The sequence below is a fragment of the Caretta caretta genome, chromosome 12 (assembly GCF_965140235.1).
Source record: "Caretta caretta isolate rCarCar2 chromosome 12, rCarCar1.hap1, whole genome shotgun sequence".
Taxonomy (NCBI): domain Eukaryota; kingdom Metazoa; phylum Chordata; order Testudines; family Cheloniidae; genus Caretta; species Caretta caretta.
Genome location: NC_134217.1, coordinates 7,163,701 through 7,190,040, shown reverse-complemented (window position 1 = coordinate 7,190,040; position 26,340 = coordinate 7,163,701). Strand labels below are relative to the sequence as shown.

The following is a 26,340-nucleotide window of genomic DNA, read 5'->3' as shown; positions in this document are numbered from 1 at the left end:
AAAGTAGTGTTAAGCACCCAGCTCAGTGGCTGGAATGGGCTCGAGCACCTCACTGCCCTTTGCAAGTCTCCCCTAATATCCTGTTTGCTAGCTAATGGCTCCAACCCATCACCACCTTTGTTTCCATAGAGTGGTTAAGCTTTGTAAATCCAGCACAGCGCTTGCTCATAGGGGCTTGGATGTTGTGGGATATGCTGGGAAATTCTGCTCCGTGTCAGCAGCTATAGGCACAAGAGAACATAAGCAGCCAAGAGACTCAAGTGGTTGAACGATTTGAGTATTATACCAGCTTCCCTCCTCTAAACAAGTAGCCTGTTCTTCCAGAGAAGTTTGTTTAAAGAAGCAGACAGACGCCCTCTTTGCAAGTGGCAGGTTTATTTAGAAATTATGCTCTCTTGATATCACTCATTTCTTCATGGCTTTAGCGATAGCAACCAGAACAAAGAGGCCGGCTATGATCAGCGTTACCAGGGCACCAGGAATCCACAGGTGTGGCCCTAAAAAAGAAAGCAGTTACAAGGAAGAACCAGAATTGTATTCCTTAGTCGAGAGCCTGCCACTGCAGTAGGCCTGGGAAGGTGGGGTCACTTCGTGATAGGCAAGAGCCATCATGGCTACTGATCTCCACACCAGTGAGTAGGACACACTGCTCTACAGCAAAGACACACTCGGCCCATAAGGCCTGCATACTTCAAGGCTGTCTCTGAATTAGGGCTTATTTTCAGCCATTTGAGTTATGTAGATGGCCCCCAAAATTGGGAGTTTTTCAAGGCACTTTGTACACACACACACAGGATCAGCAACCTTTGGTCCGTAACCCACCAGGGTAAGCCCCCTGGCAGGCCGGGCCAGTTTGTTTACCTGCTGCGTCCGCAGGTTTGGCCGATCGTGGCTCCCACTGGCCACGGTTTAACATCCCAGGCCAATGGGGGCTGCGGGAAGCGGCATGGGCCGAGGGATGTGCTGGCCTCTGCTTCCTGCAGCCCCCATTGGCCTGGAGCAGTGAACCGCTGCCAGTGCAATCAGCCAAACCTGCGGACGTGGCAGGTAAACAAACCATCCCAGTGCTGCCAGGGGGCTTACTCTGGCGGGCTGCAGGCCAAAGGTTGCCGATCCCAGATATACACAATACTTATTACACTCATACCATAGTGAGTCATCTCCTTGTAATGTTCGCCAGTGCACATTAATGTAGGACAGCTTCAAATGTTACAGCACACTCGGGAACCTTGGTGTGCATCAGCAAGATCTACACAGACCAATTCATGCACAACACAGTGTGCTTTAGAAGTCACATTCCTGTAGTCCGCATTACTGCTCTGTGTAGACAAGCTCTCTAGGTACAAATCACTATTTCCAGCATTTTATTGGATAAACACCGATTTTGTTTTTTGGATCTGGATGTTTTATTGGCACTTGTCAGTTAACACCAAAAATCTGAAGCCCTGATCTTAACCAGTCCCTCACTCATAACATTTAGGGTCAGATTCTCCAGAGAGCGTAGCACCCACCAATTTGCAAAAGCACTCAGTATGTGGAGCACCAAGCTCTCGAAAAGCCTGGCCCTTAATCACTGGATTCTACAGGCTTCCTGCCATCAGCTCCTCTCCTCCAAGCCATTCCCTGGTCTTCCAAATGACTCTGTGCCATGGCAGACGTCTGGTCTAGGAAGAGGCAGATTCGGTGGGGCAGACTAGGCTGTATACACATTCTACATCTTGAGACTTCTAGTCACTGCAGAACACAATATAGGAGCGTTGAGATGTGACAGGCTGAAAGACCCCAAACTGCCACATTGCAGGGGAGAGATCTTAACAGCCTCCTTTAACGGGGCTATATGTAACAGGGGGCAAGTGTGATTGGACTGTTCCTACTCAACTGGCTTTGTACAGGTATCCAGGAGGGACATACATACCCCAAAGGTCCTGCAGTTTTGTCCCCGACTCAGCACTCCGTGCTCCAGAAAGGGGAGAGGCGAGGAGATGGATGGGTCCATAAGAGACAATCTTCTTGTAGTCCTCCTCAAGTGCCCTTTTGCTTTTCGTCTTCCTGGGACATTGCTGTGAGCGGAACAGAGAGAAGAAAGCTAGGACACGGGGGCAGGATGGGACTCTTGCTTTTTCCCCTCCCGTGCCATGTAGGAAGAGCCCTTCCTCTGGAGATCAAGCCCAACTTACTGGCAGTGAAAAGCCTCCACTTGCATGGTCCCAGGAACCTTCTACTACGTACACGAGATGTTTTCAGTTCATTTATCCAGCAGCCAGGCAGACCAATGAACTGGATGGAACCAGCTATCATTAAAGGGGAGGTTAAAGTAAAAGTCCTCTATAATGTAATCTTGGAGCTCTGAGGGAAAGGAGAAGAGGCCCTCCATCACTGGGCAGCCGCCTCTTAAGAGGAAGCACCATCATGCTCTGTTCTTTCTGGAAGCAAGGAGAGCCAGAGAGCTGCTGAAAGAACTGGGGCAAATCTGAGGCCCAGCGCAGATTGTCAGCTCTTTGGGGGCAGGGCCAGTCTCTTTGGTCTGTGTTTGTACCCTGCCTAGCACGGCGGGGTCCTGGCTTGTGACTAGAGCTGCTAGCATTGTAGTAATGCAGATAGACAGACAGAGATAAGGGCCCTTAATGGGGCCCCATATGGTCATGCTGCAGGAGTGCTCTCCTGTGCAGGTCCCACTATCCGATTTACAGGCCCCACAAGGGAGGCAAGTCTTAAAGAAAACGGGTCCAACGGATCCTTATTGTTAAGTAACAGTTCCACAGGGAGAGGCCTGTAGCCAACGGTTAGCTGAATCCAGAGCAGAGCCCTCTGCCACAGCTAAGGCAGCTCAGAGGAGAAGGGTTTCCAACAAGCCCCGCTTGCAGTGAGAGGGGACCTCACCTTTGCACAGGGCTCGGGGCCATCAGGGAGGCACAGGCGGACTCGGCAGTGCAGAAACACCTCCGAGTAGTTGATGAATTGGAACATCTGGAAGCTGAACTTTGCCATGGTGCTGTTTCCGATATCATTGATGTACATCACGGTCTCATCACGGGGACACCTGCGGGGGGGGGGGGGGGGAAGAGATTCAAGAGCCAAGTCAGCCTGGGGAGTTTTACACCACGAGGTGCCAGCAGTCCCCGTGCAGTGCCTGGTCTTTCAGTGGAGAAGGCTTTGCCCTTGAGATGTCTGGCTTTACGCAGTGGGGGTCAAATGTAGCTGCCAGATGCAGTCTCAGGTAGAGGTAGGGGATTTTTAGGGAGGAAGGATGCCAGCATGAACGGAAAATGGCTTTGGACAAAAATGCAGATTGGTTTTCAATTCAAAAATGTTAACCCCTGTTTCTCCCCTCCCCCCATTTTCTTCCCCTTCCCCATCCCCTGGAAGGATTGGGGGGAACAAGAAACAGTCATGCTTCCACTTCTCCCCCCGGAAGAATTTCTTTTTAAATTTGAAACCAAGAAGAGTTTCCAGTTTTCACAATGCTGAGTTCTGACCAGCTGTGACCTCTGGGTTAATTCCTTATCTGAACTCTGCAGGGAAGCCACTTCCCCTTTCCAGATGATGCATGATGAGCAGGAAGCAACGAAGGGGATGTTTCTTTCAGAGCATTACGAGCCTGCATCTGTGTGCATCTCTCTGGGGAAGGGTGCTCCTTGTTCTACCTGAGAGTTTCATTTCCAAGTCACTCCCTGCCCATAGATGGGGGAGGAAAGAAACGGTCTAAGCTCAGTCCTACCTTACAGCAGCAAGAAAAGATTCTCTTCCTCCCAACTGCCAAGGAGGCGATAATGCCTATATAGATCAGTAGATCTCAAAGCACTTTACAAAGCAGGTCAAGGAAAAGGATATTACTTTACAGTGCGGAAACTGAGGCAGAGAGGGGTAGTGACTTGCCAAGGTCACTGGCAGAGCTGGAAATCGAATCCAGGTCTCTTAAGCCCCAGTCCAGTGCTCTGGCCACGCTGCCTCTGATGAAAGGCTGGTGTATCAGGATGCTTGTGCCTTGTGATTATGCATCATCATGGCATTGTGGGGCTCTCCACTGTTCTATTAGTGGTTTGCATGCCCACAGCTCAAACTGCTTTAATGGGGTCACTGTTCCCTGTATCCAATTTCTGTTCATGTCCCTTGCAGGCCTGTGCCCCATAGTTTTAACTAGTCTTGCTAGACCATGTGCTGGATCACAAGCTGCATGGGACAGTAACATGCACCCCCGTCATTGACTCCCTCAGAGAAACGTAGGGCTGGAAGGGACCTCAAAAGATTACCCAGTCCAGCCCCCGGCACTGAGACAGGACCAAGTAAACAGAGACCACCCCCGATAGGTGTTTGTCCAGCCTGTTCTAAAAACCTCCAGTGATGGAGATTCCACCACCTCCCTAGGTAACCCATTCCCCTGCTTCACTATCCTTATCCATGCAAGAGAACTCAGCAATGGCTTATTTATATTCCTGATGCTATGTGGAGAGGTAGCTTCACTCCAGAATCCAGTCAGATCATGACTGTGACCAGAAACGCATCCTTTTCAGGAGTCTTGATTTCCCGCATCCTCCTTTGGGACACTAAGCTACATCTCAGAGTAACACAGGCTAGAAGGTCTTCCGGGTTCAGGCTGCCTTTTGACATGCTGTTCTACGAACAACGGTGCAGAGAGTTACCAAGAAAGCAACCAGCTTTGCAGTGGTGTTTGTACAGCACCTGCCACAACAGACTCCTGGGTCCACAAGGGGTCAAAGGGCTCAATTACTACCACGATACAAACAAGGAAGTCACTTAGGATTGCACAAGGCAGCTTTAAAACAAGACAGGTTGCGTTTAATGCATGAATGCCAGAGTGCACTAGAGTAGTGGCCAACTGTCCCAGGTGCTGGGATGGGGGAAAAGATCGAGGGAGCGAGCACTTTCTCCCACAGATATGAAAGATGGGACATGCTCAGGAGATAAGCCGGCTTCTCTTGCAGGGCCTTCTCCCCAGAATCATTCTGGGATCTGAACATCTCTAGATTACGGTCACTCCTCCTCTTAAGATGAAGTGTGGGAGGAAGAGGTGGGTTTTGCACTTCGCTCCGCATGCCACATGGTTAGTGGTCATTTTCATTTTCTCTGCTAGGCAATTACAAAGTCTTGACATGGCTCCTGTGGTCGTAGCCAGCCAGTGAAGACTTGACATCTTGTCACTCCGGTGGAACAGTCACGGCAACCTGGACCTGGACTCCTCCCCTCCCGGAATTACCTAGCATCAGGGCTAGTAAAGCACATGGCTTTTCGCCATGGTGAGGAGCCTGGGGAGAGCTCGAAACCGCTGCTCTTACCCCTTCACGATGAGCTGGTGCTGCACGTCATGGCTGGGATCTGCTGACGGGGTGGCCCAACAGTCCTCGAGGCTCAGCAGGAAGTACCGCACCTGGCTCTGCCCTTCCAGCTGCAGCAGGATGTAGAGGAACTCCGACAGGGGGAGGGCCGGGGGCTGCTGCCGGTAGGGCTGCAGGTAAGCGGAGGTCTCGTACAAGGCCATGGTCACGTTGAACTCCCCCTCTTTGACCACGAACTTCACCAGCCTAGGAGGAGATCAGGGAGACCAGGCCCAGAGTTAGAAAAAGGCAGAATGGAGGCAGCCACCAAGCATCCAGTTCTGGAGCTTGCAGACAGATCCCCACGTGCCACCAGCTTCTGCCCACAGGGAAGCCTATCTGTTGCTCTCCTTACAGCCAGGGTCCCATCGCCAACCCTTAGCAACACTCACGCACAGTTTGCTACCTGCCCAGATACACCTGGTGTGAGAACAGAAAGAGCAGCCCTTCTGCACAAGGAACCCCTGGAGAGAGCAGCTCCCATCCAGACTGCCCCACTGGGGTATCGAACAGCGGCATCTGAGAAGAATGCACCCAAGACGTCTCCATCTGCAGTCTCCCAAGAGGGTCTCTCCCCGACACACACCAAGTGGCAGGGAGTCTGATGGGGCTCACCGTCCTGCCCCCTACCCTCCCCCCAGCTCACTTGGTGAACTGCAAGCTAGTTTATTTGCAGTGGAGGGGCAGATAGAAAGGCAGGAATCGGATGTCACATCTTGACGAACATCTCAGTTGCCTGCAACACATGCTACTGAAAGCACAGGCCCCTTCAGGCAAGCTGCCCAGTGCAGCAGGGGGCAGGAAGGCGGCTTTCAGCCAGTCCAAGTCAGGCATTTAGGGCCTCTTCTGTACGAAGTGAGGGTACAGGATCTTGATGTGACACACACAGCTCTCAAAGCTCACCAGCACCTCCTGGTGGCCTGGCAGATCATCTTATCGACAGAAGCTATTTTTACAGCTGTTTACACCCTTTAATGGCTTGTAAATATGAGACCTATTTTTAGAGGAGCCACACACCCACTGCTCCTATCGGCTTCAGCTGGAATTGTGGGGGTTCAGCACCACCAGGGATCAGGCCTTAATCATCCAGCTTCACCAGTGAAACTCGGCCACCTGAGGGCGGCAGCCAACGAGCATTTAGTATAGGAGGGAAATGCCTGTCCAGAGGAGAGGGGAAGACAAGCAACTCACGTGTCGATGGCAGTAAGGGAGAAGGGCAGCTGGACCACCCGCTCGTAGGAGTAGATGCAGGAGAAGTGCACTCGCACAAGGCTGCTTCTGGAGATCACGCCCGTAGCCTCCATGTCTGACTCCATCACGTTGGCGTAAGACACGTGTGACCTGTTTTGCTGACATGGGCCAGAAAGAGTATTTAAGACATGTCTTCATGCCAAGAACATGTCTCTCTCTCTCTCTGCACTCAGTCTGGCTCACCCCATCCTGCCTGCAGCAAGGTGGTCAGGAACCCAGTTAGAGCTAGCAGTAGGTCAGGTACTGTAGGTAGCCCAGCAGCTAGAAGGCTAGAAGCACCCGTTGATTTCAGCTGGAGTTTTTGGGTGCTCGTCCAAAGAGGCAGATCTCAAGTTCAGCCTTTAATTTTTGTGTGCCTCTCGAGATCTGGCCCAGAACAAGTCATCTGTTCCCCAGTAAGGGAGATCTCTGTATTAAGACAGCACTGTATGTAGTAGATTGGTAGTGGCCCGTCTGTACTGCACTAGATATGGCTAAGCATGTAGCACCAAAACAGATCGATATGTTGCACACAGACCTTCAGCTAACCCACACCCCATGTGTGGCAGGGTACAGAACCCAGGACCTTGGACTCCAGAAAGAGCCTCCTATATCTTGAGATAGAGGAAGACCTCCATTAGCTGGCAAAAGGAAGGCTCTTCTTCTGCAGTCCAGCCACCAGAATGGGACACAGTCCTGCTATGGGACAGAAAGTTGGCAGCAATCACAATAATTGGGGCCTAGCAGGCCTACTTTAATCATTTAACCTAACTGATGACTAATGGGGAAAGGTTGATGAATAGTCAATGGATTTGTTGTATGAAACTGTTTAAGAGAAGATGTGAGAGGGAGACAAAGTTGGATTTAGTTTAAACAGAAAGCATCTGCTGATACCATTCAAGGACCATTCAGATTAATGACTAGTAAAGAGGAGTAGAGGACTGGAAATTAACCAAAGTTGGTGTGTTGGAAATTAGACCTAATTGGTGGACAAAATTATGAGGGTGCGGGGAGGGGGGTGGTTTTAGTCTGGTCTAAAGCAGGAAAGGGGCTATCATGCCCGATTCAGAATTGAATAGAATTAACTCTTTCTTCCCCACCAAGGACTGTTCGGCTCAATAAGAGGCTTTAAGCCATATTCAGTCTCCAAAAAGGGACTTTGTGCAAGACAATTTCCATTTTGATGCTCTTTAACTGGTTTTGATTCTTTTCCTCTTGTATATTTCAATCAGTAAAAAGTTCTAATCTTTGGCATTTGCAGTGCTGTTGCAGCCCTGTTGGTCTCAGGATATTAGAGACACAAGGTGGGTGTGGTAATACCTTCTATTGGAAGAACTTCTCTTGGTGAGAGAAACTTTTGACCTATGCAGGTCCGAAGAAAATCTCTGTATAAACTTGAAAGCTTGTCACTCTCACCAACAGATTTTGGTCCAATAAAAGTCTCTTTAATAATGCGACATTAATTAATTTAATAATGTGACATTAATTTTATAGCGTGTTTGCCATGATGCTAAGCAGGCGGAGGACTCTGCATATCAATTCCCGGACCTCAGTTGATACTATTGACTGTTGGATTGTGACTGGGTTATGTTAACTGTGTTAGCCCATTTATTCCATCTTAATACATACAATAGCTGCTGGAAAGACAGTTACTCTCAGCTGGGAAATAGAAACTCAGGACTCCCATACTCTGCTGAAGTAGCCAAGCACTGCCCCCTCAAACCGCAATCAACAACTCAGTGGAGGTCCAGAAAGAATCATTGACTATGTTAAATGGTGTACATTAGCCACCTTACCAGTTCTCCTGAGAAGACTTCCGTTTAGAGCTAGGACTTGGGTACTAATGCTACAAGGCAGAGATAAAACAGGAAGAGCAGAAATACCTAGAACCCCTTCACCACTGTGTCTTGTCTCAGAATGGCTTCCCCTCCCAAGATCTAATCAGATACACCCCACCTTACCTGAATCACTGACCCACACAGGGTATGGTTCTCGCCAGTGAGACTGGCTGCAAAGAAGATTGCTCCATCTTCCTCCTTTTCGGAGACCTTGCAAGCACCATTCTTCAAGTGGACCCGTGCCAAGGGGATTTTCAACACTTCGAACGCTTCCTTTCTCACCATCATCTTCATGTGATCTTCCTCACACTGCAGTTTCAGCACCACATCTGGGGAAAAAGCGATCTGCAATAGCCATAAGGAAGAGGCCTGAAGGAGCCCTATGTGAGCTATGGTGTGACCCAGCACCGGTATACTGAGAGTGTCCCTCACTTCACTGCTGGCCAAGAATGATTTTCAGAGCCCTGCAAAGGATGCTGGGTGGAAGAGATTGAGAACCCACATGAATCCAGTGGGAGCTTGTCTCTCTCTAGTGGTTAGACACCAAGATATTTCCAAGTCTACTGCTCAGCCTCCAAGCTGAGGGAAGTGGCCTTTTAACTCAGGACAGCAGAGGGCTCCCACTTTTAGATCCAGAGGTGCTACATTTAATCCCCGTGACCGATGTCTGTGCAGTCATTACCCTACAGCACTATCACCCTGGGAAGCCAGATGAGGCTGAAGTGCTTCTGCTTCAGACCTTAGTCTAAAGCAAGATTTTTTGCTCACTTTCCTCAAGGGACACTTGACTTTGCTATGCCAGAGTCCATTAGTGACCAAGGAAAACTATGGGATGCTACTAGACAGTGGTTCTTGTGCTTCCTCCTATTGCAAGGCCCCTGGAATTACAGAGATAGTCTCAGAGGCATTGCAGTCTCCCCATCCCACAGCAGAAGTGTCCATTGCATGAAACATGAGGACGGGTGTGAGATGAAAGGAAAATTAACTCTAATGCAGTGCTATAGGCTGGAGCTGCTTAGTTACAAGAAGGGAGGAGAGGAGGGACAGTAGTTTCCTTTCCTTAAGTGCAGGGCTTCACATTTCTTAAGGCCAGATCTCCTCTGTGACTGTCACCATTCACAAGTCTCATCACAACTGAAGTGACTCCAGAGAGTAATTTCCAACAGAGAGCAACCAAGCAAATCCTCTCAGTTTGCCCAGTTTTGTTCACCGAGAAAGCCTTGGACTGGGCCATAACCAGCAGGAGCCATCCTAGCTTGACTGATAGGGGTTTTATCTCTACAACCAGAGCAGATCCATGCACCCCTTGCAAGTGCTGGGCCATCTCTGATCCACAGAGCAGGGTAGCGTGGGAAGGGTTAGAGACCCCACCCTCCCTCCCCATGTCCAGACACCCACTGCTCCCCTGAAAAGGAAGGTGTCCACCCACCCCACTCATTGTGCAAGCGTACACACAAGTCACATCACAGGCCTGCACCTTTTTGCACGAGAAATCAGCGGACTCCCACGCCATTCCCATGAAATGGTTCCTAGTTCAGCAAATCTTTTCCTCATATCAGCTTAGAAAGGCGCTCACCAGAGTGCAAAAGGGAAAGTCCCCCCCTCATACTTGTCCGAGTGGCTTGAGTAGCGCTCACTACTGCTAGACTTGACCCGCGCACCCCACCCATGCCCAGCATTGCCCCAGTCCTACCTTGGCAGAATGTCCCAGTGAAACCAGCCTTGCAGGTACAGTTTGGCTTCTCCTCAACTACCCGGCAGACTCCCTGGTGCTTACATGGGTTCGGAAAGCAGAATCTCGGGCTTCTCTTGGGACGGAGGGCAGCCTCTTCCATTCGGCGACGGGGCTTCTTCAGATCAGCTACAGCAGAGGGACGTGTGAATGTTTAAGTGCATCGTGAATAACTGGCTATAGTGGAGTAAGCTAAAGGCAAGCTGCCTAATGTACTCAGTGCTTCTTTTGCCTCTGTCTTCACGAACAAGGTCAGCTCCCAGACTGCTGCCCTGGGCAGCACAGCATGGGGAGGAGGTGACCAGCTCTCTGTGGAGAAGGAAGTGGTTCGGGACTATTTAGAAAAGCTGGACGAGCACAAGTCCATGGGGCCGGATGCGCTGCATCCAAGAGTGCTAAAGGAGTTGGCGGATGTGATTGCAGAGCCATTGGCCATTATCTTTGAAAACTCATGGCGATCGGGGGAGGTCCCGGTTGGCTGGAAAAAGGCTAATGTAGTGCCCATCTTTAAAAAAGGGAAGAAGGAGGATCCTGGGAACTACAGGCCAGTCAGCCTCACCTCAGTCCCTGGAAAAATCATGGAGCAGGTCTTCAAGGAATCAATTCTGAAGCACTTAGAGGAGAGGAAAGTGACCAGGAACAGTCAGCATGGATTCACCAAGGGCAAGTCATGCCTGACTAATCTAATTGCCTTCTATGATGAGATAACTGGCTCTGTGGATGAGGGGAAAGCAGTGGACGTGTTGTTCCTTGACTTTAACAAAGCTTTTGACATGGTCTCCCACAGTATTCTTGCCAGCAAGTTAAAGAAGTATGGGCTGGATGAATGAACTAAGGTGGATAGAAAGTTGGCTAGATTGTTGGGCTCAACGGGTAGTGATCAATGGCTCCATGTCTAGTTGGCAGCCAGTATCAAGCAGAGTGCCCCAAGGGTCGGTCCTCGGGCCAGTTTTGTTCAATATCTTCATAAATGATCTGGAGGATGGTGTGGATTGCACTCTCAGCAAGTTTGCAGATGACACTAAACTGGGAGGAGAGGTAGATATGCTGGAGGGTAGGGATAGGATTCAGAGGGCCCTAGAGAAATTAGAGGATTGGGCCAAAAGAAATCTGATGAGGTTCAACAAGGACAAGTGCAGAGTCCTGCACTTAGGACGGAAGAATCCCATGCACCGCTTCAGACTAGGGACCGAATGGCTCGGCAGCTGTTCTGCAGAAAAGGACCTAGGGGTGACAGTGGACGAGAAGCTGGATATGAGTCAGCAGTGTGCCCTTGTTGCCAAGAAGGCCAATGTTCTTTTGGGCTGTATAAGTGGGGTCATTGCCAGCAGATCGAGGGACGTGATCGTTCCCCTCTATTCGACACTGGTGAGGCCTCATCTGGAGTATTGTGTCCAGTTTTGGGCCCCACGCCTCAAGAAGGATGTGAAAAAATTGAAAAACGTCCAGTGGAGGGCAACAAAAATTATTAGGGGACTGGAACACACAACTTATGAGGAGACGCTGAGGGAACTGGGATTGTTTAGTCTGCGGAAGAGAAGAATGAGGGGGAATTTGATAGCAGCTTTCAACTACCTGAAAGGGGGTTCCAAAGAGGATGGCTCTAGACTGTTCTCAGTGGTAGCAGATGACAGAACAAGGAGTAATGGTCTCAAGTTGCAGTGGGGGAGGTTTAGGTTGGATATTAGGAAAAACTTTTTCACTAGGTGGGTGGTGAAACACTGGAATGCGTTACCTAGGGAGGTGGTGGAATCTCCTTCCTTAGAAGTTTTTAAGGTCAGGATTGACAAAGCCCTGTCTGGGATGATTTAGTTGGGGATTGGTCCTGCTTTGAGCAGGGGGTTGGACTAGATGACCTCCTGAGGTCCCTTCCAACCCTGAGATTCTATGATTCTAAAGTTAGCCTGTCACTAAATCTGAGTCCATGCTCTGCTCAGCCATGAGGGGAACCCTTGTTTAACCACAGGACAAGTTGCTCTTATTTAAAGTCACTGCTTAGTTCCCGAGAGAAGCTTTACATTAATGGCTGAACTGCCTTGGGACACTACATCTGAAAGACAATGCCTCTTCAGTGCCTACCAAGAGGGAATGTTCAAGGGTCTGTACTTCCCCTTGTTAGAACTGAGGTCATTAGCATCCAAATCTCAGTGTGGGGAGTGGCTGCTCTCAACTGTTACAGGAGATGCAGAACCTTCATCTCTGGCCTGGCAGGTAAAAAGCTTCCTGCTGACAAGAAGGCAGAAAGATCCCACTTCTGGCCCCAAAGCTTTAGCATCCTTTGCCAGGTTTTTTTTTTTTTTTTTTTTTTGGTGTTCTTCCACCCACCCCCCTCAGCCGCCCAAATTCGTTCTGCTATTGGGAAAAGTGACCAGTGCTAATCCTACTCTGGATAAGTAGCTTGAGCACATCCTCAGATACAGATCAGGATTTCACCCTTCTTGTTTTCACTATTAATCCTCATCCCACAGGCCAGTAAATAGAGAGACTCACTATTGTAGCTCTCACCGCCAGGCAGCCAGAGAGCCGAGAGCAGCAGTAGGCACATCACAGTCACTTCCTGAAAAGCAAACGGACTCCAGCTTATTTTGATTTCTAACATGCTCATCAGTAGCCTTTGGAAACACATACAGCCATTTAAAAGTCTTCTGATAGCAGCAGAATGTGCTGAGATGTTTAACCTATCTAGAAGGCAGGGACAATATGGACTTTGAGGTTCACCCACTCAGAATACTTCTCTTTTCGCAGCAAGCATTGCTTTCCTGGGTTTTTGAAGGAGTCTGTTATCCTGACCATCAGTGCTACTAACTCTAATTTGGGATCTCCTGGTCTCCTCTGTTCCCAGATGTGTCTTCTATTGTTATTTTGCCAATCACCAAAGATCTGAAGGGTCTGAGCAGCAAAAACTTACTCATCAGCCATCCTACAACATGCAGGGCAGGATTTTGTCCTGCATGAAAGCGTCTTAGCCAATAGGGCTACTTCACTGGGCTTGTGGTATCAGAGTCCCCAACTTAGAGGATATGCAGACAAAAATAAAAGCAGACAAGTGACTACAGGCCAGTAGTAACAGCTAAGCACTTGCAGTGAAATCACACAGTAGAGGCACCTGTGCAAACAGAAGAGAAAGGAAAGAGTTGTTCCTCTTCAGGAAGTTCACTTTCCACTTCAGAGGAGTTATAAATAAAGTGGTCAATTACAAGAGGAACAGCATCTTCCCACGGATACTTTACACAGCTAGAGTAAGAGTGTGGCTTTGAAGGGAATGTGCATTTACATCACAAACAAACAGATAAAGGACAAGGAGTCAAGGCCGCCTTCCGCTCCACAGATCTTACACTCCCAACTGTCTATTGTAACAGTTTGGCACAGAAGGAGCCATCTCATTGGCAAGCTTGCTAGGAGGCAGTGTGGGCTAGTGGATAGGGCTCCAGTCGGATTCCATTGCCCTGCCCTTTGGGCAGTCATTAACACCAGGGACAATGCAGGTATATGTAGTCCCCATCCTGACTCGGGAGCATTTTACACCTGTTTTGCCCTCGTGTTGTTAATGACGGCACAAGGCTAAAAATCTGGAGAAGTAGGTTCTACCGTTATCTCTGCCACTGACTTAGGAGGAGACTTTCGACAAGTCACTTGACTTCTGTGCCTCGTTTTCCCCATCCGGGAAATGGGGAATGATTACTAGAGCGCTAGGAGATCTATGGATAGCATACTGTCTAGAAACACTGTTGTTAGTACATGACTCCTACAGCACTGAGGCAGGCCAACCTCTGGAGAGGCTAAAAGAGCTAGCAGTAAACAGCTGCACTTCTTGGAGCTGATTCCCCCACTGCCTTGCACCTTGTGTAGCCATTTATACCTCAGCAAAGTAGGTATCAAATGCTACGATGCTGGTGTGATAGCATTTTGCACTCACTTTGCCTTAAAGTTAATGGACTTGACAAGGAGCAGGAGACTGAGGAATCAGGACCCTTTATCTGAAGGGAGAACATGGCTACACAATAAAGACATTTCAGAAGCCCTAGCAATTGCTTTCAGGAGATAAGAGAAAGACAGCCCTGCGCTCTTGCAAGTTACAATCTAGGAAGAGAAATCCACAACTTCAGCAATCACAAACAGAACCCTGCCGTCCCTGTTTAAAGTTGAGATTTCATGAGCTTTTCTCTACTCACCATTGCCAGACCTGCGTAACCTTGCTCACTCACCCACCCACCCACAGCTGTCCTCATTTCCCTTTGCCTTGCTGTGCTCTTTATATCATCTTTCAACAGCTGATTCTCCCCCACCCCTCACACTTCCCCAGTGATTGTATCAGTGCCAATTTAGCATCCTGTGATTGCTGCAGCGGTGGAAAGGACTCATGAAACACCAACCTTCCTATTAGGCTGCTCGTCATAAGCACTGACACAACTCGTGGCTCTGGTGGCTCACTAATGAAGAGAAGATTTTTTGCATTTCTCCCTCCCCTCCCTCGCACACATCCTTTTTAGTCAGACGAGTTACTTTCTGATGTGGCTGCTCTTTACAGAACAATAAGACTATGAAGACCCCACACAGACACAGTTGGATTGCAAACCATATTGACTACCTGTGCACGTACATGCCAGCTACACACAGCTTCCATTGTCGTTCTAGGCCTCGTGGGTGTGATGAAAAGCTTGAACACCTGACGTGAGTGAACCTTAAAGGTTCAGAAAACAGAAAGCAAAGAAAAAAAGCCCAACATGTATTACTATAAAAAACGCAATTTTTTTTTTTTTTTTAGCCAGTCTCATGGTTTTTGCACTCAGGGATCCTGTGTGTAACTGCCATCACCTTGGGCACTGTAAGGAACTGAACACTGAGCTCCAGTAGCTAAAAGCATGAAACTCTACAGCCAGAGTTAAAGGACCAAGACCCTTGTCCTGCAGGGCAAACACCCTCATCTTTAACTTTAAGCATGTGAGATATCACACTGACTTCAACAGGACTGCTCCCATGAGTAAAGTTAAGAATCTGCATAAGCATTTGCTAGAGTTGGGGGCCTTACATTTTGCAAAAAAGAATCCAAGTTTTTGCCACGTTAATATTAACAGAAATGTTTTTCATACATTTTCATAGAGCCATAGATTCCAAGGCCGGAAGGGACCACTGTGACCATCTAGTCTGACCTCCTGTATAGCACAGGCCAGAGAACTTCCCCCAAATAATTCCTAGAGCAGAGCTTTTAGAAAAACATCCAGTCCTGATTTAAAAATAGTCAGTGATGGAGAATCCACCACAAACTTTGGTAAATTGCTCCAATGGTTAATTACTCTCACTGTTAAAAAATGGGTGGTTTCAGAGTAACAGCCGTGTTAGTCTGTATTCGCAAAAAGAAAAGGAGTACTTGTGGCACCTTAGAGACTAACCAATTTATTTGAGCATAAGCTTTCATGAGCTACAGCTCACTTCATCGGATGCATACTGTGGAAACTGCAGAAGACATTATATACACAGAGACCATGAAACAATACCTCCTCCCACCCCACTCTCCTGCTGGTAATAGCTTATCTAAAGTGATCACTCTCCTTACAATGTGTATGATGATCAAGTTGGGCCATTTCCAGCACAAATCCAGGTTTTCTCACCCCCCCCCTTTTTTTTTTCCAAAAACCACACACACAAACTCACTCTCCTGCTGGTAATAGCTTATCCAAAGCGATCACTCTCCTTACAATGTGTATGAAAATCAAGGTGGGCCATTTCCAGCACAAATCCAGGTTTTCTCACCCCCCCACCCAAAACACACACACACAAGAGAGTGAGTTTGTGTGTGTGTGTTTTGGGGGGGGGGTGAGAAAACCTGGATTTGTGCTGGAAATGGCCCACCTTGATCATCATACACATTGTAAGGAGAGTGATCACTTTGGATAAGCTATTACCAGCAGGAGAGTGGGGTGGGAGGAGGTATTGTTTCATGGTCTCCGTGTATATAATGTCTTCTGTAGTTTCCACAGTATGCATCCGATGAAGTGAGCTGTAGCTCATGAAAGCTTATGCTCAAATAAATTGGTTAGTCTCTAAGGTGCCACAAGTACTCCTTTTCTATTCCTTTAATCATTATCATGGCTTGTCTCTGAACCCTCTCCAATAAATTTGATTTATTCATATTAAAATATCAGGGCAAACAGATGTTAGTTTGGCTTGAAACCCAAATCCAAATACTGCAGGATGTTGCCGGTGCAGGAAGGAATCCTAACAGTAAAACTGACTAGAGGCAAAGGGTGAAATTGACTGGACTAATTTCTCAATCCAAGTGAAATGCAAAAGGTGAACAAATGCATCCGTAACAGAAAAGAAAACATTAGGGCCCTAATTTTCAAAGGCTGGGTTTAGCACAGCCTCAGTCAGTGCAAATTGGCCGGACCTTTGAAAATGTGCGCCTAGATTTTAAAAGAGCTTTCCATTTTCAAAACCTCCACAAGTTACACAGAAAGGAAACTGGTCGTGCTTAAAGAACAGGAGGACTTGTGGCACCTTAGAGACTAACACATTTATTAGAGCATAAGCTTTCGTGAGCTACAGCTCACTTCATCGGATGCATGAAAATACAGTGGGGGGATTTTATATACACAGAGAACATGAAACAATGGGTGTTACCATACACACTGTAAGCAGAGTGATCGGGTAAGATGAGCTATTACCAGCAGGAGAGTTAGTCTATGGTGCCACAAGTCCTCCTTTTCTTTTTGCGGATACAGACTAACACGGCTGCTACTCTGAAACTGGTCGTGCTTAAGTTGCCAGTCCCAGCCTTTATTCTCTGCCCAAGAAACTACAGCTCCCAGAAGCCTCAGGCTGCGGGAGGCGGTTGCCATGGCGAGGGAGCCCAACAGGGCTGGGAGAGCGCAGGAGAAGCTGGTGAGGCTCCTGGTTGCAGAGGGGTGGGTGCGTGGGTGGGGGCTGCGAGGCACTGGGGTTCTCTCAGCGGCCGTTGCTCCGCAGTTACACCCGGGGGCACTGAGGGATGGAGAGCAGCTGTGGGCCTGTGTGAGCGAGGACGTATATGTCTGAGTGCAGGCAAGGGCAGACCCAGGGCTGGGGAAGGGGGGGGATGCACTATGGGGCAGCGCAGGGGACACCCGGGGAAGGGGCGTCCCAGTGACGGGAGCAGGGGCATGCCCGGGAGTAAGGAAACGCCTGAGGGCGCGGGCCAGGCAGGGCATGGAAAAGCAGGGCCCAGACCAAGGGGCAGGGAATCAGTCGAAGGCAGGGGAGGAGAGGACCCGGGAGCTTTGGGAAAGCAAAAGGAGGAGGATGCTGACACACTGGGACAAACTCCTGCCTGGCGTGAGGCTCCAGTGGAGCTGTTAGACTTGGGAGGGCTGAATTTTGGGTTGGGGGATCTGTCCATCGGAGGGAAGCAAAACCAGAAAAGCCCAGCACTTGTGTTGCATTGCCCTCGGCAGAGCCGGGGTCTGCGTGGGGCCCGATGAGGTGACCGGGGGCTGCTCCCACCCAGACCACATGTGTCTTGGGGGGAGCGCGTTTTGAGAACAGAAAACCAGGCCATTTTTCGGACTGTGCCGCCAGGGGAGGGAGGGGTGGACTGGAGGGGGGACGTGAAGAAGGGAGGGGCTGGAGGCTGGGCACTGCAGGAGCATTTGGGAAATGGAAAGGGGTCAGACTGGGGTTGCTCCTGATGAGTGGGAGGTTGGGCTCCTTTCTTCCCCCGCTGCAGAAGACCTCACGCAGCCAGGCTTTAAAAGGAGAAGAAACAATGTTAAACATTTGTACTGGGCAGTGATTAAAGGAGATGGGAAGAGGAGCGGGAGCTGTGGGGAGCCCACCTTAGCCACACCAGGGAGAGGAGGGGAGCCCTGTGCTCTCCACTAAGTTCTGTGTTTAACCCCTGGTGCAGCGCCTTGCACAATAAGGTCCTAATCCCCGACAGAGGCCCTTCGGTGCTGCATCAGTGCAACTAATCAATAAACATACGAAGAGGAAAGCTGGGGCAGGGTGGGGAACAGGGGGAAAAGGAGAGTTTCACACACAGCGGGAGAGTTTGACAAATCTTAGTAAGTAACCAGAGACATACAGCCATGCGGTTCTCAGCAGGACGTGATGGGACGAGTTGGTTTGCTCGGGCTGGATACTCCCCTCTGGCTGGCTGGCTGAATGTAGTCCAAAGCCCAGGGCAGGGAGAGCTCCAGTGAATGGTCTAGCTAGTGTCCAACATGAAATCACTCCTTCCTCTTGTGGGCCTTTCTGTCTTATTTCAGTAAATCTCCTCCTCCTGCTGTCTTCGTTCGACATGCCATTCCCGCTGCCAACCAAAACAACGCCAGATAGAGAGAGTGCTTGCGTCTCCATTTTCATGCCTTATCTCCCCAAGCCCCAAAACACATGTTGGGATCAGTGTGAGCTTAAAAAACAAAACAAAACAAAAAACAGGCCTTGGAGATACTTCTGCTGCTCTGCTATTTATTTAGATTTATTTACACCCCGCCCCACAGCACGCTCGGCGCCCTCAACACAGACATATCCAACTGAAGGACAGCACATCTGAAATGGCTGAGAGGAAATACTTTTCTACCAGTGCACAGCTAGTTTGTGGAACTCCATGCTACAAGACAGCACCAAGGCCAATTGTTTAGCAGGATTCAAAAAAAAAAAAAGAGTGGACATTTATATGGATAGTGGGACCCTCCAGAGTTGTCGTAGTAAGGATTAAAATGACTAGGTGTTTTGGAAGGGATCTAAACCTTCATGCTTCATGGCACCAACCAAGTTCTAACTCAAGGAGGTCAGGAAGAAATTCCCCTAAGGGCAGGTGATTCCATAACTGCTTACTGCTGGCCATTGCTGGAGATGGGATACCAGACTAGATGGATCATGGGTCAGTTCTGCAGTTCCTGTGTTTCTAATCCATCAAAGAAGCAGCAGCCCTTCTGTTTCCCCACTCCCCCAGCCACATCTCACACTAATAGTAGTCAGCAGACCCAATATGGATTAAAATCATGCCCTAAACCACATTTTGCCCTAAGAAGGAATCCCACCCCCAGCCAACTCTGCTTTCCTCATTCCAATTGAATCTGTAGGCAGACAATAAAAATGTTTCTCTCTTGCCATTTCTTACCCTTTTAAAATAACCCATGTGATGCTTCTCTCCCAGCAGCCCATGAGGGAGCAGGATGGAGGTCCTGAGAGAGAATGGGGAACAGGAGGAAGAAGAAAAGAAAGTCCTTGTGATTAGTAATGAACTCCAAGACCTGGAAGAGAAGCTGTCAAGGATCAAAGTCCATATCCCAAATGTTGTACCGTAAGTAGGAATGTGTGTGTGTGAGAGAGAGAAAGGCAGACAGATAGACAAGAATACATGACAGACTGCATTTCTGAAACAGCTAAGATGAGATCTATTCTCACCAATGCACAGCTAGTTTGTGGAACTCCATACCACAAGACAGCACCAAGGCCAATTGCTCAGCATGATTTAAAAAAAAAGTACATTTATATGGATAATGGGAATTTCCAGAGTTATCAGAGTAAGGACTAAAAAAAACCAGGTGTTTTGGAAGGGAGCTAAACCCTCAGGCTTCATGGCACAAGCCGCGCTCTAACTGGCTCTCTAATTTGCATTTTTCATGATGTGGATCAGCTTTACAGATATCATAGGAAGATACTTACAGGCCCACGGGGCTGTGCAGCTCACTTGCCATCACTGGGAACAGCTTAGTCGTGCTTCATGCCCTCCAGGTTTGAATTGTGCGCTTTCAAAGTTATTTAATTTGCACCAATTCTGCTGGGAAATAATAGAAGAGAGACCCTAGTGTTTCTTCAGACAGGATTAACCCATCTGAATCTCACTATTTCATTATCCGTCTCTGTTTGTCTCCTCCTACCGCATGAAGTGAATTTGACTGGAATTCCATTGACACCTCCCAGTTACCAGCCTCCTACAAGACGAATTCTGCCAAGGAGCAGATGCTGCTTCAACTAGCTGACAATTTCCATCGACAGTATGCGCATCTCTGCCCAGATCGCCAGCCACTCTTTCTCCACCCATTAAATGAGTGTGGAGTGGAGGTAAAGGAACATCTGGAGACAGCTGGGGACAATCTGGGTTTGCTTTCCTTTGATAGCATATGATATGGACTATGTGCAATTCTGCACAGTCATATCTTTCTTTCTTTCTTTCTTTCTTTCTTTCTTTCTATGTTGATTATCTTTTTATTCGTTTGCATGTATTTTTTACTGCAAACATATTTTAGCCGTAGAATTGTCCAAGGGCCAGTCCCATGTGCTCCCTTGCAATAGACACAACCAGTGCTGAAAACCCACCAATTGTACATTCAGTGCCCAGGTATGCACCGAGCACTCCAGTTATACACCCATCCATCATTAGGGTTAGGGTTAGGGTTAGGGTTTGCGGATGATACTAAACTGGGAGGAGTGGTAGATACGCTGGAGGGCAGGGATAGGATACAGAAGGACCTAGACAAATTGGAGGATTGGGCCAAAAGAAATCTGATGAGGTTCAATAAGGATAAGTGCAGGGTCCTGCACTTAGGATGGAAGAATCCAATGCACAGCTACAGACTAGGGACCGAATGGCTAGGCAGCAGTTCTGCGGAAAAGGACCTAGGGGTGACAGTGGACGAGAGGCTGGATATGAGTCAGCAGTGTGCCCTTGTTGCCAGGAAGGCCAATGGCATTTTGGGATGTATAAGTAGGGGCATAGCGAGCAGATCGAGGGATGTGATCGTTCCCCTCTATTCGACATTGGTGAGGCCTCATCTGGAGTACTGTGTCCAGTTTTGGGCCCCACACTTCAAGAAGGATGTGGATAAATTGGAGAGAGTCCAGCGAAGGGCAACAAAAATGATTAGGGGTCTAGAACACATGAGTTATGAGGAGAGGCTGAAGGAGCTGGGATTGTTTAGCCTGCAGAAGAGAAGAATGAGGGGGGATTTGATAGCTGCTTTCAACTACCTGAAAGGGGGTTCCAAAGAGGATGGCTCTAGACTGTTCTCAATGGTAGCAGATGACAGAACGAGGAGTAATGGTCTCAAGTTGCAGTGGGGGAGATTTAGATTGGATATTAGGAAAAACTTTTTCACTAAGAGGGTGGTGAAACACTGGAATGCGTTACCTAGGGAGGTGGTAAAATCTCCTTCCTTAGAGGTTTTTAAGGTCAGGCTTGACAAAGCCCTGGCTGGGATGATTTAACTGGGAATTGGTCCTGCTTCGAGCAGGGGGTTGGACTAGATGACCTTCTGGGGTCCCTTCCAACCCTGATATTCTATGATTCTATGATTCTATGATCCTACCAGTTGTAGTTCCACCATACCAACCGCACACTTGACACAGCAGTTATACACACCGCCTGTATACCCATCGCACTGACTGTACACTCAGCATACAGTACATTTGGGGAACAGAAAAAAGAAGTGACTCAAATTAAAAGAAATACCTGAGTCTAAGAGATCAACTCTGAAGACCCCACAATCTACTCAGCACTCGAGCGAGGTCTGAGGCACAAAGTTTAGATCCAGATTTGGATCTTAGGCTGAACCTCTCCAGATGTTGGGTGTTGAAATATGGGGTCCTGTCTGGGCCCATTGTGGGGACAGGCCTGAGCTGCAGAGCTAGCATCCAGTTCTGCAGCTCAGCTTGGGCAGATCCAGTGTTCAGAATTTTTACTGACAACATGCCAGGCGCAACCTGTGGAAGCTGGAAACATCCAAGCCTCCTATGCCCCGCTGCTGCCAGATGTGTAGCAATAGATGTGAGGCTTCCCTGAGATTAGAAGGTAGCAGGGAAGGGCCCAATCCTGCAATGGGCATCTTGAACTAACTCCCATTGACTGCCCTGGGCGCTGGGTGTGCTCAGTCCTCCTGTGGTCGGGTGCTGCAGCGCTCTGTCCTAGTTGCAGTTACCTCAGTGCTGAAGGTTTCATGGCCAGGTCTAGCCCCTTGCTGTAGTCCAGCCAAGAAGTGACAAAGGCGGGAGACAGACAGAGACATATTTCAGAAGCCGTAGTGAGATGGCTTCTCTGCCCACTGTATTTCATCTCAGAAAGAGTCAGTAATACAGCAAGAAGGTTGATCAAACGCTTGCTGCATTTGAGAGAGGAGTTGGCCACTAGCTCTGGCCAGCTGGCCCCGGAGTCCCTCCCTGTCACCTGCTCTACATGCCGCTTCTGATGGCTTCCCCACCGCGTATCTGCTAACCGACACCCTCTTGCTGCAGAAATTTGTGAGCACCACAGTGCGCCCGACCCTGCAGCCTTACCCGGAGCTGTACAATTGGGATGGCTGTGCCCAGTTCGTCTCTGACTATCTCACCATGGAGCCCCTCTCATCGCCCATCACGCCGGTAAGACGTGGCACTTCCTTTGAGTCTTCCAGTTGCCCCCCTTGGCGCATTGGGAGTCCCACATCATTAACAGTAATGGGTTTCTCATCAGGGTATCACACCGGTTATGGGGCTATGAAGAATCTTGCCCTTTGACCCCCCCCCAGGAACTCCTTCCCCAGGAGGGCCTGTTAAGAACTCTTTCTCCCTCCTACTCAGGCAAATCTCCCATTGACTTCAGTGAGTCCTGTCATGTGCATTATTTGGGCATATGCCCATGTTACAGGCAGGATCATTTCCCAACTGCTGAGTGGAGACTCTGGGCTTCCCAAACTAATATGCACCGTGCACACAAGCCTCCATCTAGCCTACTGGGCCTGATCCTGGTCTTACCCCCAGCCATGTAAAACCAGAGTTGCTCCATTGAAGTGGGCGTGTACAACGGAGATCAGCTGGTGGCTCATTGCATGCTAAAGTATCAGGCTTCCCTTCCAAGGACTGGGAGGCTGCTTGCCTTGGAGAGGAGTAGCATATACAGGGACAGAACCTGGTAGGTCTTGGTGACCTGTTATGAGGCACTTGATGGGATGTTCTCAGCTCCACAGAAGACTTTGAGGTGCCCTGACAGAGGCTTGCAGAGTGAAGAGAGGGACTGGTAACATGGTTAGAGATGATGGATCAGATCCTTAGCTGGTGGGGATCAGTGTAGCCCCACGGAGCAATGGAGCTACGCTGATTTATACTTGCTGAAGAGCGGCTTTAAGTTGTTCAAATTGGTGTGGGATTCAAAAATCAAATCCAGACACTTCTCTAGCTCCTTGCATTGACAGATCTCATAGAAAGCATCATGCTCTCCATTTAATGTATGGGGAAACCGAGGCACATACGGGTGAAGTGACTTGCCCAAGGTTACACAGCAAGTGTCAAAGTTGGGATTAGACTCCAGGTCTCCTGGCTGCCAGCCTTCTACTCCATCCATTAGCCCACATGGCTTCCTAGCAAAGGAATCTACAAAGGAGAGAATTCTGGGGAAACAGTGAACTCAGGCAGAGTTATTTCACGTGCAGGGACGATAGATACAGGGAATACGCTAACAGGGAAAGCATGTGAGCCAGAGGGCTCCGTTCTCTCCTCAGCTATTTATGTGTGAGTCCCATTGTAGTTCTGCAGTGTTTGGCCCAGAGAATCTCAGTGTGTCTGAGAGCCTGTGCTTTGTTTCTGGAGAAGGAGGGGATTCGAGGGTGGAGGTAAACAGACCAAGATGACGGGAATAAGACTTTAAGCAAGGAAACGTGTTTGCTCTTTAAAGCCCAGTTACCTTCCCTCCCCGACCACAATCCTGAAGTACCAAAGGGGAAATTGCTTTGGCTTCAGCGTGCTACTGTGCTCCCTGCTGATCGGTGCGGGCTACGATGCCTACTGTGTGAACGGTTATGCCACCCGGGAGATCTGCATGATGGACGAGACCAGGGAGGTGTGCCCACTGCTGGAGAAGTCAAAGAAGGTGAGGAGCCCAGCTCACTGGTTCAGGCGAGTCAGCCACAATGCAGTGAGACGGGCCAGGCATGCTGAATGTGACTGGCCTCCCATAGTCTGTGACTGCGTTCTGTTTAACACGCTCTGGTTCCGAATGGGGGCTCCAGTGTAAATGATCTGAACCAAAGGCAGTGTCCATGTAACTGGTCTTCTCTACGCCTGGGTGATCTGCTGAGTTCTTTTCCATGTCACTCTTCCACTGAAGAAGCCTGTTTGGGCTCTCAATGTTTACTGAACCCCAGATCCACGAAGTACTAAACCACAGAATGTTAAGGGAGCTGAGCACCAAGGGGTGTCTGTGATCTGCCGTGTCCAGTGGGCTCCGTTAGATCCCTTTTGGGTTAAATAAGGCTCCATAGCCCTCTGCTCTTGTGGTTGCAGGTCCTGAAAGAGCCCGTGAAGGAGAAGGCCAAGAAGTACGCAGTCAAGCCCCCACGGGACCTGCGCAGCAAGTTTGAGCTCCAGCAGGTGTCCAAGAAGGAAGCCGATATTAAAGCCGCACAGAAGAAGAAGCAGAAGGAGGAAGAGGAAAGGGTCATGGTGAGTAAATGTTCATGTGTCTCCATCTTACTCCGAAGTCTCAGCAGCAAGATCCCTGACACAGCTAGTGACCGACTCATCAAGTTGCTAGCCACCTCGCATCATTGGTCTGTGAGATACCCTCAGCCTCCACTGTCTTCAGTGGGCCGGTAAGTCACTGTGTTTGTCAGCGAGCATTTAGCCTGGGGAAAGACAGCATGAGGTAGCCCTGTAATATGCGTCAATATACAATCCCTTACATCTCTAAGATTTTCAGATATTAAGTTAATCTTCACAACCCCCTCCAAGACAGATAGTAATATTAGCCCCGATGTGTGAATGGGGAAACTGAGGCACGGTGCCATTGGGCCCTAGATTTTCAAAAAGTATCCACTGATTTTTTGAGATGATGAACACCTGCAGTTTCCATTGACATCTACTGGAAGTAATAGTGGAGGCTCAGAGCCGCTGGAAATCAGGCCCTAAACATCTCAAGTTGGACAACCCAAAACCAAGGCAGGCAAAAATGGTGGCTGCTTTTGAAAATTTGACCCTAAGCCACTTGCAAAGGGGCACACGCAGAGTGGCAGAACGGGGAACAAAAGCCAGGGGCTAGATCCTCAGCTGGTGTAAATTAGCCTAGCTCCATTGACTTCTGGGAAGCTTTCCTGATTTTCATCCATTGAGGATCTGGGTTGGAGGAGTCCCTGATTCCCGGGTTCACGCTCTGTCCCTGGCTCAGTGCCACCTTGGTACCCATAACAGTAAATAGTGGCCTGGCATTTAGCAAGTTGATTAACTGGGAAGAATTCCAGCTGATATAAAGAGGGACTGTGGCCAGAACTTCTGGTTCCATTGCTGGTTCTTTCCGTGACCCACTGAGTGACCTTGGGTACATACTATTTCCCCGCTCGGTGCCTCAATTTCCCTACTATAGCACGGGGCTAATGATACTTACCTACTTCACAGCTGGGGCCGTGAGGTTTCATTAATCAGTGTGGCACCTGGAGAGCCATGGCAGAACAGTACCAGAGAATGACCAAGCACAATTGTTGTTGTGTTGGATTATACCTTCTGATCATTACTCTGTACTGCAGGAAGCAGAAAAGCCAACGCCGGACCCTTTGTACGGGTTACGTGTCCACGCCTGGGTTCTGGTGTTGTCGGGGAAGCGGGAGGTGCCGGAGAGCTTCTTCATTGATCCCTTCACAGCACACAGCTACAGCACCTCCGACGACCATTTCCTCGGTATCGAAAGCATCTGGAACCACAAGAACTACTGGGTCAACATGCAGGATTGCTGGAATGGCTGCAAGGTAACTCTCCCGTTTGAATGGTTCCTGCCCTGCGGGAGAGCGAGCAGTTGGATTCGGTGGCATGGGGAAAATGGAGACCCATGTGGCTGCCCACCTTTCACTTGCCATCCCGCCCCCTTAGCTCTGCTTACACTGGCTTTAGGACCAGAAGTCAGAGCAGCTGCCCTCTACGCCAGCGTCTGAGCCAGGGTGTAAGCCTGGGCCCAGTTCAGCAATGCTCTTTGATCACTTTGCAGGCACATCCCACCGGCTACAGCAACGTAAAGCCACTATTGCTGCCCATCCGCTGGGAATATCCCCAGCCGGCAAAGCTGGCTGCGTGCCCCCTCCCTCAACAAGGGCCCCGTACAGGGGGGATTCCAGGGGCACGTCAGGGATAGACTGGGATGGGAGGAGACGTGGCAAAGGTGTTTCTACACCCTCGCTATTCCCCAGCTGCAGCAAAGCTGTGGGGCCATGACAGCCAGTGCATAAGTTAGAGCAGCCCTTGGGAATACTCCAGTTGACACCAGGAACCC

General features: G+C 49.2%; 2 protein-coding genes across 10 annotated transcripts in view; one reads left to right on the top strand and one right to left on the bottom strand.

Annotated features, from left to right (window-relative positions):
* Positions 1-358: 358 nt before the first annotated feature.
* Positions 359-19,297, bottom strand: LOC125620655 (uromodulin). 7 transcript variants are annotated; one of them, XM_048816644.2, is made up of 11 exons: positions 19,234-19,297; positions 18,193-18,519; positions 14,722-14,814; positions 12,624-12,690; positions 10,095-10,262; positions 8,525-8,730; positions 6,525-6,682; positions 5,295-5,540; positions 2,881-3,040; positions 1,916-2,060; positions 359-497 (listed from the first exon to the last, which is right to left on the bottom strand). In XM_048816644.2, the coding sequence occupies exons 2-11, from the start codon at positions 18,196-18,198 to the stop codon at positions 406-408; spliced, it is 1,341 nt and encodes a 446-aa protein (XP_048672601.1). In that variant the 5' UTR covers positions 18,199-18,519; positions 19,234-19,297; the 3' UTR covers positions 359-405. The 7 variants fall into 7 exon arrangements, with proteins under 7 accessions (XP_048672601.1, XP_048672602.1, XP_048672600.1 ...); XM_048816645.2 differs by having other exon boundaries at positions 14,734-14,814; XM_048816643.2 differs by having other exon boundaries at positions 18,193-18,420.
* Positions 16,921-26,340, top strand: part of DRC7 (dynein regulatory complex subunit 7) — a 25,498-nt gene continuing 16,078 nt past the window's right edge. The window contains exons 1-7 of one of the 3 annotated variants that reach the window (XM_048816639.2): positions 16,921-17,015; positions 19,273-19,416; positions 20,006-20,180; positions 22,347-22,472; positions 23,761-23,955; positions 24,369-24,527; positions 25,604-25,822. In XM_048816639.2, the coding sequence (XP_048672596.2) occupies positions 19,289-19,416; positions 20,006-20,180; positions 22,347-22,472; positions 23,761-23,955; positions 24,369-24,527; positions 25,604-25,822 (1,002 nt within the window). In that variant the 5' untranslated portion in view covers positions 16,921-17,015; positions 19,273-19,288. Of the gene's footprint in view, positions 17,016-19,269; positions 19,417-20,005; positions 20,181-22,346; positions 22,473-23,760; positions 23,956-24,368; positions 24,528-25,603; positions 25,823-26,340 lie in introns of all 3 variants that reach the window. The other 2 variants (XM_048816638.2, XM_048816642.2) reach the window with 2 other exon arrangements.